A 12,132-nucleotide genomic window follows, 5' to 3' on the forward strand; every position below is an offset into this window, starting at 1 on the left:
ACACATCAGTTTATTTTTCTTAACTTACTTACGTTGAGTATAACATGCATATAGTAAAGTAAATATAAGTATGCAACTCAGTAAAAATTTTACAAATGTATATACACATGTACCTATCACCCCAGCACCTTAGAAACCTCTATTTTACACCCTCCCAGTCAGTACTCAACTCTCAGGGGTAGATGGCATCCTGACTTCTGTTAACATAGATAACTATTTGCTGTCTTCGAACTGTTTACAAGTAAAGACATACAATATTGTTTTGTATCTGGCTTCTTTTATGCAATGTTGTTATCTTTGAAGTTCACTATATTGTTAGGTTGTGAACAGTTTATTTTTCATAGGTATACAGTATTTTGTTGTATTAATATAGCATGTATGTATGCATTCTATTGTTGATGGATATTTGGATTGTGTTCATCTTGGGGCTATTATAAGTGAAGTTGCTATGACATTGATTACCATGTCGTTAGGTGAACATATGTCTTCATTTCTATTGGTTATATACCTGTGAGTATTTAGTTTTAATAGATAGTACCAAAGAGTTTTCCAAAATGATTGGAATAGTTTACACTCTGTCTAGTAGCAAGTGAGTGTTATAGTCATTGCACATCCTCAACAACAGTTAGCATTATCAGTTTGAAAAATTTTAACTTTTCTAATAGGTGTGTAAATATATCTTTTTGTTATTTTATTCCCTGAAGGCTAATGACATTTGGCACACTTTTCTGGGTACAATTTATTGGCACTTATCCTGTGAAGTTCCTATTCCAATCTTTACCTGGTGTTTTCACCAGTTGTGTGCTTTTTTCTGATTGATTTATAGGGATTATTCTGGATAAGTCCTTTGTCAGATACATGGATCGTTTGTATCTTTTCCGACTTTGTAGTTTATGTTTTAACTCCTTTAATGGTGACTTTTAATGAAGAGAGGGTTTTTAATTTTAATGAAGTCAAGTTTATCTTTTCTTTCTGTTCTATTTAAGAAATAAATCTTTATCTACCCTAAGGTCTTAAAGATATTCTCCTGTTTTCTTCTAGCAGCTTTGTTGTTTTACCTTTCAAATTTATGCATGTGATTCATCTGTATAGAATTTTTCATATGTTATTGGGGGAGTCAATAAAGCACCATACATTGAAAGGATCGTCCTTTCCCTCTGTGCTATATGCACACCTTTGTTGTACATCAGATGGCTACATGGCCGAGTGTCTGTGGATAATCTATTCTGTTTGTATTCTAAAGTTTCTGGACTATTTAATCAGTTTTAATTACTGTGGCTTTATAGTGTATTGATATTCCATCCTCTTTGTCCTTCAAAATTGTCTTTTCTATTGTTGGCCTTCTTTATTTCTATTATAAATCTTAGAATCAGGTTGTTAATTTCAATACACACATGCAAATCTCCTGAGATTTTATTTCAGATTATTTAAAATCTGTAGAACACATTTGGGATAATTAATATCTTTCTAATCAGTGCTGGCTGGTTTCTTCATGTTCTCCATTTAGTAGATGGAGAGGCATGATGGTCTGCCTCATTAGTGACTGAATGGAGTCTGTTTAGGGCAGCAGCAGAAGACATGGTTTCCCACTATTATTCTCAGTTCCAAATGGGAGTTGGGTTGTGCATCTTCCATCTGTTCCTCTGGATTGTTTCTGTGCCATCTCTGCTCTGCTCTGCACCCTGGGACAGCGACCAGCTTGCACAACTACAACGGGCTCCTTTGCCTCTGACTTCCAGTTAGGTTCCACCAATGGGAGAGGAACATAGGCAGGTACTCAAAAGGAGAGAAGAGAGTGATGTCAGGGTATTAATTTCATGGCTTCTTCCATGAAGGGTCACTTCAGGTTGGCTGTATTCCTAGACTACAGGCTGTTAACAGCTTTGACAGGGCAGCATTTTTCTTTTAAGGGTTTAACAGTTTTAAAAATTTACATTTTTTTAAAATTGAAGCATAGCTGATGTATGATATTGTCAATATATAAGTTAGAGGTGTACAATACAGTGATTCACAATTTTAAAAGGTTACAGCCTATTTGTAGTTATTATAAAATATTTGTTATATTCCCTGTGCTACACACTATATCCTTGTAGCTTATTTATTGTATGCATAGTGGTTTGTCCCTCTTAATCCCCTGCCCCTGCCTTGCCCTTCCCCCCTTCCCTTTCCCCGCTGGTAACCACTTGTCTGGCCTCTGTATCTGCGAGTCTAGACAGCTTTCCTCTTATATTTCCCTTCCTCTGGGCCCCCTTCAGCCTAAGAGTGGTAACGGATCCCCCATCACAATTGTGTGTGTGTGTGTTAGTGACTCAGTTGTGTCCGATACTTTGCAACCCCATGGACTGTAACCTGCCAGGCTCCTCTGTCCATGAAGTTCTCCAGGCAAGAATCTGGAGTGGGTTGCCATTTCCTTCTCCAGGGGATCTTCCCAACCCAGAGATGGAACCCGGGTCTCCTGCATTACAGGCAGACGCTTTACCATCTGAGCTATTATCTGTATATTACCTGTTATCCCTTGTTATTTCCCATCACCCTTACCATACCTTTGTTACACTCTTCCTAATTTGAGAAGACTGTTTCCTGCCAGGACTCTGATTCCTGCAGAAGTGGGAGAAAAAGAATTTTCTCAACAATTTAAGAGAACTTTGAGAATGAGGATCAGTTATACCAGTGATACCTTGTTGGGTCTGCTCACAAAATTGTACTTCTGGCTAAACCTGCCAGATTACAGCATAAAGGCTCTATGCTTCTCCTTCTTGTATCATTGGAAATCATCAAGAGACTCTGTGGTGCGATAACTGAGATTAGTAGCCTCAAAGTATATCCTTAAATGTCCATAAACATTTCAGCCATAGGTTATTTTTCATTTTCTGACTTAACTCAGTTAAAATGGATGCTTCAGTGTTTGTGCTTGTATTTGAGAAACATCCATGACACTGCCTAAGGATGCTGGGGGAGTGGTGAGGTGAGTGTGTCAAATTGGCACAGACTTTAAAGTAGCAATAAAGTTGCTACTATTTGAAAACAGAGTGGAAACACTTCTGGAGACAGCAGCCATAAGCTACAGTGAGTGAGGGAGAATTATACTAATTCTTAAGTAGAGTCTTGCATAGAAATCGTTTTAACTCTTCTTTTGACAGTTGGGTTATTTAATTGTATGCTTTAGAAATTAATTTTTAGAGTGACATCTGCACTGATGAGGATCGCTGAATTTCTTTTCCTGAAATAGAAATCGTGTCCAAAATGTCATTTCATGACAACAATGATTAACCCGAATCACACATCAGATAGTGCTGGCAAATGTGACAGGACAAGAACTGGTGGGAGTTAAAAATGAAAAAGTCAGTAGCAAATAAAAGGGGATAGTACATATGAAGTTTTTAAAAGAAGTTTTAACTTCTTAAAAAGTATGTAATAAGTAGAGTTCTGCCACCATGAATTTGCTTTTCAACTGGACAAACCTTACATGTTCATTTCTGTGCATGAGTTGGCACATCATGTATTTTGCTTTCATTACTGACTGGAGCTGGTACTGCCTTGATTGACTGTCCAGAGTGCCACTGGGGCATCCCCCTCCAGGCCATCTGCCCTAGGTGGTCACTCTTTATACCACAAGTATAAAGAATGGTGGCCATTCTTTATACTAATGGTGGCCATTAGACTTGTTTGTATACCCCACACATCAGTTTGAAAAATTATATTCAACTGGGATATACAAAGAAAAATCTCAATTTCTGACTTTTCTTGAAAAAAAAAAATGGGATGATCTGAGAAAAGTGGGCCCTCTGCTCCTTCTTGGGGACTGGGTGGTGGGAGAGGATGTGCTCAGCTCGGAGCCGTGGCTTCACCTGGCCACCCTGAGTTGGTAAAGTGACCATCTGTCCCTGGAGGCCTGGGTCGACCTGCGTTCAGTACCTCAGGGTTGATGCTGAGGTACCAAGTGTGCATAAGAGAAAAAATTGATTTGTCTGTATGTATATTGTTATGAGAAACTGTACACTCTAAGGCCAGAGACCGTGTCTCGTTTATCTTGGTAAATCCCCAGTGTTTCATAGACGTCAGTTGAATCGAAAGGAAGCTCTTCCTGGGCAGATGAATCTGAAAGTGGCATGCAGGATGCTTAAAGGAGGATGCTGAATGTCTGAAAAGCTAGGCTCTAACCACAGGTTGGTGCTGAGAACATAGGCCAAGGTGATAGCAGAGGGAGTGGAAATGGTGGCAGGGGGAATAGAGAAAGACTCCAGACGATTCAGATGAAAATCCCGTTGGGTCTAGAGACAGGCAGGAGGAAAAGGAGGAAAGAAAAAAAAAGGAAAAGGTGAGTTTTGGAGCCTTAGAAATAGTGGGGCCATTCAAGCAGCTAAGAGGGTGGTGGTAAAAGCTCTAGCATCCTTCCTGCTCCCCAAGTCCTAATCTTCTGGTGTGAAAGGAATTTGAAGTTTAATTATATTCATGATTTAGCAAATGCTAGTAACTCTGCTCAGAATTTTTCCCTTACGTTTTTCACACCAGGGCTAAGACCATCAAGAATACAGTCTCTGTGAACCTGGAACTGACAGCTGAAGAATGGAAGAAGAAATACGAAAAAGAGAAAGAGAAAAATAAGACTTTGAAGAATGTTATCCAGCATCTGGAGATGGAGCTGAACAGATGGAGAAATGGTAAGGAAGAATGAGAGGAAGAAGGAGGTGTGAGGGCGTGCTTTTTTTCCCCCATGACTGTTGATGTCCTGGAACACTTGGGAAAGAGTGGATGATGGTGGAGCTTGGTCCCGCCTTTCAGCAAGCTATGTGAACAAGCAGTTGTTTTCCCTAGCACTGATCCCTGCCCCCATCCTGTCACTTGACTGACATACATTCCTAGTGTGGGCAAGTGACTGTTTGCAAGGTTGCCTTAATCTGCTTCCATTGAGATGCGCCTCTATCCATTACTGCAATTCACTCTCTGGTAGCCACATTTGAGGTGTAGAGGGTGGTGTTTGAGACTTTGGGGCTTTGATTGCTTTTGATTAGATGAAAAATGTCATTCTTTCCTCTGTGAGTTTTAATTGATTTGGAATTAAAAGTCACCTCTGGCAAATGTTTGCTGTTTTTTTTTTTTTTCTCTTGGCCCAACTCATCTTCATGCTCTGCTTCTTCAGAGATAGAAATAGAGGATTCCTGAAGAAACTCGGTCCTAAAATGGAGTCTCAAAGGCTTGTTTCGTGACTCATTTTTCTTTTTTCCCTAAAGCATTCTCTTTGGTGTGTTCTCCTCAAAGAAAATATCTCAGAGAGCTGACGTGCAGTGGTGGGTGGGCTATGGGTGAGGTGTTGGAGAAGGGTTTCCACATGCAGACAGATCATTTCAGTGATTTTTGCTTTGTGATGGAGGTTAGCAGGCACAAGTCCTTTTTCTATCCCCCCCTCCCCTTTTTTCCCCCATGGAAACAAGGCAGCTTGGTGTGTGTGGTGGGAGATAGTGGATGGTTAGTGTTGGTATTTATTTCAGATGCTGCATCAGGTCTCAATCTTGGGTGACTGTGGGAGCCTGGCGGCCGCTGTGCAAAATCCAAAAGTAACCTGTCTGCTTGGAAGTGCACAGTTAGCAGCAGATGTCTTATGATTATATGTTTGCCCCTGTTTTTGATAGGAGGGGTGGGTGTCAATGAGCTACTGTTCAATTGAAGAACAATTACATGGCCAACCAGGATTCAAGAGAGGTTCAAGAAATGACCTAGTAGCCTAAATAACACCATTCTTTTCTTTGGGGGCGATTTTCTAGCTGCACATGTGTTTTGAAAGCTGCTAGAATAATTGAATAATTCAGCATCTGCGGCTGGTGGATGACTTCTTGCAATTTGGCAGGAGTAGGAGAGTGGGGAGGGGTGCTTGGAAAGGCGGGGAGCGCCCTATGAAATTTTGTTCTATTTCTGCGATCCTCTTGGGTCATTTCTCTGCTGGACACCTGGAACATTCAATACAACCTTTTGGCAAAAGAGGGGCACTGGCCTTAGAAACATCATGGTGTGGGCAACTAACCTTGTTCTTTTCTTTCCTGTCCTTTGCCAAGCACCAACCCAGCCCTGCAGTTTTCCATCCTTCAGTCACTGACCTATGGGGTCTGCCCACTGCCCTTTTTGCCTGGCCGATGCTTATCTTTTTGTCTCTTTTGGGTACTCTCTCCTGCTCTTGAACTAGTCACTCGGCCTCATTTTAACTGTTGCCTCATTTCATCCACTTTGCAAATCTACTCAGAAATTTACTGTTTTTCACATCCTGTGAGGCGAGATCCCACCTAAGCCCTTAACTTAAATAATTTGGGAAAACTAATGTGTGGTTTCGGACACAGGATAGATTTACATAATTGTATGTTAAGTAAGCCTGTGTTAAAGGCAGTGCCGGGGATTAGAGGGTGAGCAGTCAGGCATGGTCTCTGCCCTCACAGAGCTTACAGGCTGGTGAGGGAGATAGTCTGCAAGCACGATCACGAAATGTACCAAAAAGGGAGAGGATGAGGTGCCGAGGGTTATTACAGAAGAAGGCCCTGAGCTGGCCTCAAGTCAGCAAAGGTTTCCTTCAGTAAGTTCCGAGAGAAGCAGAGCAGTTTGTTGGGCAAAGTAGGAGGTGAGGGTGGAAATGGAGGTGGGGTTGGGGAGCCAGGTTTACATGCCCTGAGAGGCGGGAGCATGAAGGCCAGTGTGGAGAGCTGGGGTGGGCCAGCACCGAACTGCGATGGGCAAGAGCAGCAGACACGTCTGGGCAGTACTCGTTCAGGATTTTGGTCATTTTCTCAGAAGCAGTGAAAAGCCATTCAAGGATATCGGATGATGAGATTTGTGTTTTCGAAGATCCATTGGTTGTGTTGGAGGATGGACTGGAGGGCACGGGAAGAGCGCTAGGACCTGGGGTGGTCCTCCAGGCATGAGATTTAGTCGTTGAATTTAGAGACAGGGCAGTGGAAAGGGAGAGAGATGGGCAGATCAGAGAGGTATTTAGGAGGTGAAACCAGCCAGGCTTGGTGAGGCTGGTGGCTGTAGGGAGAGACAGTGTCAAGGTTTCTGGCTTGCTGAATTGGATGGAGGGCAGAGCCACTCACTGAGACAAGAAATGGGGGAGGAGAACCAGAAGTGAGACGTGGGAGAGGACGAGGGGAGTTTGAGGTGCCTGTGGAACATCCAGGTGAAAATGCCAGATAAGAAGTTAGGTCTGAGTGTCTGGAGCTCAGGGGAGCTGCTTGAGTGACAAAGAAAAGTATGTGGGTTGTGGATTTTTTTTTTTTTTAATTTATGGCTAGCATAATTTTCATGAACATTAAATGTGAGGCATTTTTTAAGTCTTTATTGAATTTTATATAGTATTGTTTCAGTTTTATGTTTTGATTTTTTGGCTGTAAGGCATGTGGGATCTTACCTCCCTGACCAGGGATCAAACCCACAACCTCTGAGTTGCAAGGCAAAGCTTTAACCACTGGACTGCCAGGGAAGTCCCTGGGAGTCATGGATCTTTAGGACATAATTGAAGGTATAGGTAGGGATGAGGTCTTCTCTGGACTCTGAAGAGAGGAGAGGGAAGAGGAGAGGGAGGGTCTGGAGAGACCCCTCCATTCATCCCCATGTTAATATGTAATCACTGAGTGATTAAGAGAAGGGAGCTCTCTGGAGTTCTGTCCTGCAAGCTCACATTTTAAAGGATTTTTTTTTTTTTCCTGGAAGCAAAAGTTTTTAAATATAGAGAACCTACTGAAGTGGTATAAAAGTTTCAGACCGGAAGTGAGGCAGGTGGAGGCATGGTGAGGTGGTCCTTTGACTGGGTGTGAGTGAAGGACTATTTTAAGGATTAACTGCTCATCCAGCAAAAATCCAGAGGCTTTCTGTTCTGTATGGAGACCGTGTGTCTCTTTTAGGCAGGATATGATACTTGCCCAAGCTGATTCCACAGGATGCTTGACTCCTAAGTTCGTTCTTTTTCTGTTGTGGGTGCAGTGTGCACGCAGCCCTTGTGGTTTGTTGTGTAGGTTGGGGAGATGAGTGTGAAAAGAAGGGACTGGAAATACCCCCAATGTGTCCTGTGCATTCTGATTCCTCATGGTCATGGGGACACGGCTGGGCGATGTCAACTAGAGAGCTGGGATTTTGAAGGTTCAATCCCTAGATTAGGAAGATCCCCTGAAGAAGGAAATAGCAACCCACTCCAGTATTCCTGCCTGGAAAATCCCACGGACAGAGGAGCCTGGCGAGCTACAGCCCATGGGGTCACAAAGAGTCAGACACAACTCAAGTGATTTAGCACACACATGGAGAGGGGTGGGAAAGGTAAAAGAATATGATGTCTCAGTGGCCAGTCGGGTCTGGGCAGATACTGTAAATAAGTGAAGGGAGGTATATCTGATACAGTTGGCCACAGGAGAGAGCATTCCCTGCCCAAAGTCATTTGAAATCTGTGAAATACTCTTATTACATGCTGGTATTCCGGTCCCTACCTGACCCCACCCCACCTGTATGCTCCTAGCTTAATGGGCTGCTTCAGATGCGAGCCTTGCCGTTTTCTCCTCTGGGTGTAATAGAACATTGATCCTCAGCATATTGACCTGTGACTTATAATGCACGTGTTACACCAAGCCTTAATTCATTTCTGCCACTGCCATTCCAGCATTGTGGCCCGGGGCATCTGCTTGGGGGCTGAAGGTGGGGGGCACACCTTGTTTTTATAAATTAGGAGTGGGGAGAACCACCCACTCTCCTGGCTCCATTCCCCACTGGTCCAATGAGGGTTCTGAAGATAAAAACAAAAAAAGAAAGCAGAAACTGTATTCAGTATCTTGTAATAATCTATAATGGAAAAGAATCTGAAAAGGAGTAGATATATATGTGTAACTGAATCACTTTGCTATATACCTGAAACTAACACAATGTTGTAAACTAACTATGCTCCGATTAAAAAAAAAAAGCTATAAGAGACTCATAGAACTAAAAGAACAGCTGAGGAACTGGGCTTCTGAGGGGCCACACCTTGAGTGAATCCTCTTTGGATGTGTTTCTGTCCTTGTCATGTATATTGGAGACCCAGAGGCCCGGGAGAGGTGGAGGAGATTGTTCTGGGTGGTGAGCTTGGGCTGGGGAAGGACAGGGCACCCTAATGTGTTGTCTGACCACAGCTGCACTCATACGGGGTGGGGGGGTAATTCTTCACAATGCAGTCGAGGTGCTGTTGTGAGAATGGGTGTTGAGTGGCTAAAAAACAATGCATGTCCACCAGAATGTACTAGTGACATCTTGTGGGCTGAAATCCACGGGCAGACTCTCTCCAAACCTGGAGGCTCTGTTGGCAACTTTTAGCCTCATGGAAATGCATTCAGCCTACATGCTTAAGGACAGATAGAGGGAGTGGGCAGCTGTCAGAAATAGGATCTTTCTTTTTTTCCCCTGCTCTGTTGCTTGTTGATCATATGTATGGGAAGGACTCAAACCATCCTGTAAAGGAGTTGAATTCAGCTTCCAGTCCACCACTGCCTGGCCCCCTCTCCCATCCCTGGTCCCTGCTCAAGCTACCAAGAAGACTCTGGACAGGAGGATGGGAAAGGAAGGCTGAGGGCCCAGGGCCATGAGGCTAGAGGAGAGTTGAGTCCATTGTTTCCTGTTGTTGCCAGGTCAGTCTTTACCCATGCCCTCTTCTCTGGTACGTCTTTGAATTTTGTCCTTTAAAGAAATGACAGCTTTTTACAAGAGCTTAAGTCAGAGAAGGATCCCTGAAAATCTGGGTGTCAGAAGTGCAGGGAAATAATCTGATGATATGGTACATCTACAGTGTCTCTTGCATAATTAAATATAATATTAATGAACAGAGTGGATATATTCATGCAAAGAAATTATTTTATCACAGGCTGAGAAGGTGTGGAAAAATCAGCAATCTCTAAAGCAGATTGGTTCTCCAGATTTAAAACCTGCCAGGACAGCAGCCTTGGTTCCCTAAGTAGCTAAACTTGTAACCTTGAGGCTGGTGGGTGCTTTGTGGAACTGTGCGGGTTCTGTAGTGGGAACACAGTTTGCTCTTGTGGCATTAAATATTTAGAAGACGTGCCCCTCCTTGGATTTCTGATTATTGTAGAAATTCAGAAGTTAGTATTTCATTTGAGAGATCTAGTTTGTTAGGCTCTCTTCCTTCTTTCGAGAGACAACCGAACACTTGTAGAAATGCTGACTGCTAGGAGAATTGTGTGGCCTGTGTAAAAAGAATGTAAAGCAGATGCTGACTCCTGGGTGACCAGTTTATTAGAAAATTACTGTAGAAGGGATGAGAGAATGTCTTAAGCTTCTTACAGTATTTCGAGCAGCTAGGGTAAGAGATGCTACGTGTGTACAAAATAATCCCATAAAGAAATGAGTTGTTTTTTTTTTTTTAAACCTTCCATTTATATAATGACATCTTGTATCCTGCTGCTCTCACCCATCTGGCAACTTAAAAGATTTCCTTTTTCGTTTCTTTGATATAGAAATTACCTGCCATTAGGTCTGCCACTGGGCCTGTTTAATTGGTATTAAAAGAAAGCACCTCCTTTGCCAGATCTGATCTGGTTTCTGGTGGAAGCTGTGAGTGACCAGCCAATCTATGCCCTGGAGTTGCAGAGAGAAGGCAATTACCTTACTATATTCTCTGGAGGCTTTAGGGGCTTGACTTATGAAAAGGATAACTAGCTTGTTGCTACTTCATGTGTGAAATTTTAATGAATTACTGGCAGTCTAATGGTTTTCTATCTTTTTTTATTTTATTTTTTTAACAAAAACTCAAAAATCCTGTTTTAGAATTTTTTAACTAATAGTGCTAACAAGAATTTTTGATTAGTCTGTCATTCTTATTTATTGCAATAGATGGATTTCTATTTTTTGTGGAAATGTTATTTATGCCCTGTGGGGATTTTGATTTTATAATTAAAATGCTCTGTAAACCTTATAGGTGTGCTCCAACTGAACACTCCTGTGTACACACAAATTTTTTTAGTCCTTAAAGGTAATTACATCTGACAGTAGGAAATGCCAGAATGCTTATGTAAAGAAGGAAATCTTTTCTTGAGGTGGGGGTTGGGGGGAACCTTTCATTCTAAAAAATATGATGCTTTACAATATTACATGCCCTTTCTCTATGGACAGCAAGTATAAATCCTGAAGGGATAAACTAAGAGAAATTTGCTTTTCACATAAAGGAGAGTAAAAATAAAAACAGATACTGATCTTCGTTTGTGGTCCTTTCCGTTCTCCTACCACCAGATTTCAGGGCATTATTTCTCCAGGGTTTGTTTGCAGCTGTCTTCCACGTTATGATTGGTTATTCTGTAATCACCTGGTGGGGGCTTCCCTGGAGACCCGGTCCACTGCAGTGCAGGGAATATTCTCCATTAATGCCGTGAGATTGCCATGGAGACAGATTGCCTGGTGTCGGGTCCTGCCGCGGGTTGGGAATTTACAATCCCCAGACGTGTTTGTGAGCCGGACGGTGTAGTTACTAGGGACGCTTCTGGAAGTCATTTTCTGGGTCCTTTGAAGGGCAGCGGTGTTGGGAAAACTGGCTCTTGATTCCTTCCTGGGCAGGAGCTGTGCTCTCCCCGGCAGACACCCACTGCTTTTGTTGCTGCGTGTGGCTGCTTTGTTCTTCTCGGCCTGAAAGACTGCTGCAAAAAATAATCGTGACTGCCTGACCTTTAGAATAAAAACTGGGATGGGCTCGCTGTTCAGATGTAGCTTTGTGGGGGACATGTTGACGCTTTGATTGAGAGAGTCGTTCAAGGGAAACCAGGAGGCCTGGTATAGGTTTCAAATATTGTTTTCATAATAAAAATAAACCCGAAAGGCACTCTGATGGCTATACTGTATTTTATTTTGGGAACTGAGCTCTAACCACTAAAGGTATTGTCAGGACCCCAGAGACACTAATCTCAGAATAAGTAAAAATAATATTTTATGTACAAAACCTAAAACATTGACACTTGGTCAGGGAGTGGAGGGGATAAGAAATGGATTTTTGTGTTTTTTACACATACTATTTTAATTAATCTTTAGAATAATGCTGTGTTCAAAGCATTGGTGTTTCCTTGCCTTTACAAAAAACAAAGCAAGAAGTGAAGTGGGAGATGGCTTGTGATTAGCTGAATCTGTGGAAGG

General features: G+C 42.4%; 1 protein-coding gene across 1 annotated transcript in view; it reads left to right on the forward strand.

Moving 5' to 3' along the window:
* Positions 1-12,132, forward strand: part of KIF5C (kinesin family member 5C) — a 153,993-nt gene that overhangs the window by 85,744 nt on the left and 56,117 nt on the right. The window contains exon 11 of the mRNA XM_043488177.1: positions 4,513-4,661. Within this exon, the coding sequence (XP_043344112.1) occupies positions 4,513-4,661 (149 nt within the window). The remainder of the gene's footprint in view (positions 1-4,512; positions 4,662-12,132) is intronic.

The sequence above is a fragment of the Cervus canadensis genome, chromosome 15 (genome assembly GCF_019320065.1).
Source record: "Cervus canadensis isolate Bull #8, Minnesota chromosome 15, ASM1932006v1, whole genome shotgun sequence".
NCBI lineage: Eukaryota > Metazoa > Chordata > Mammalia > Artiodactyla > Cervidae > Cervus > Cervus canadensis.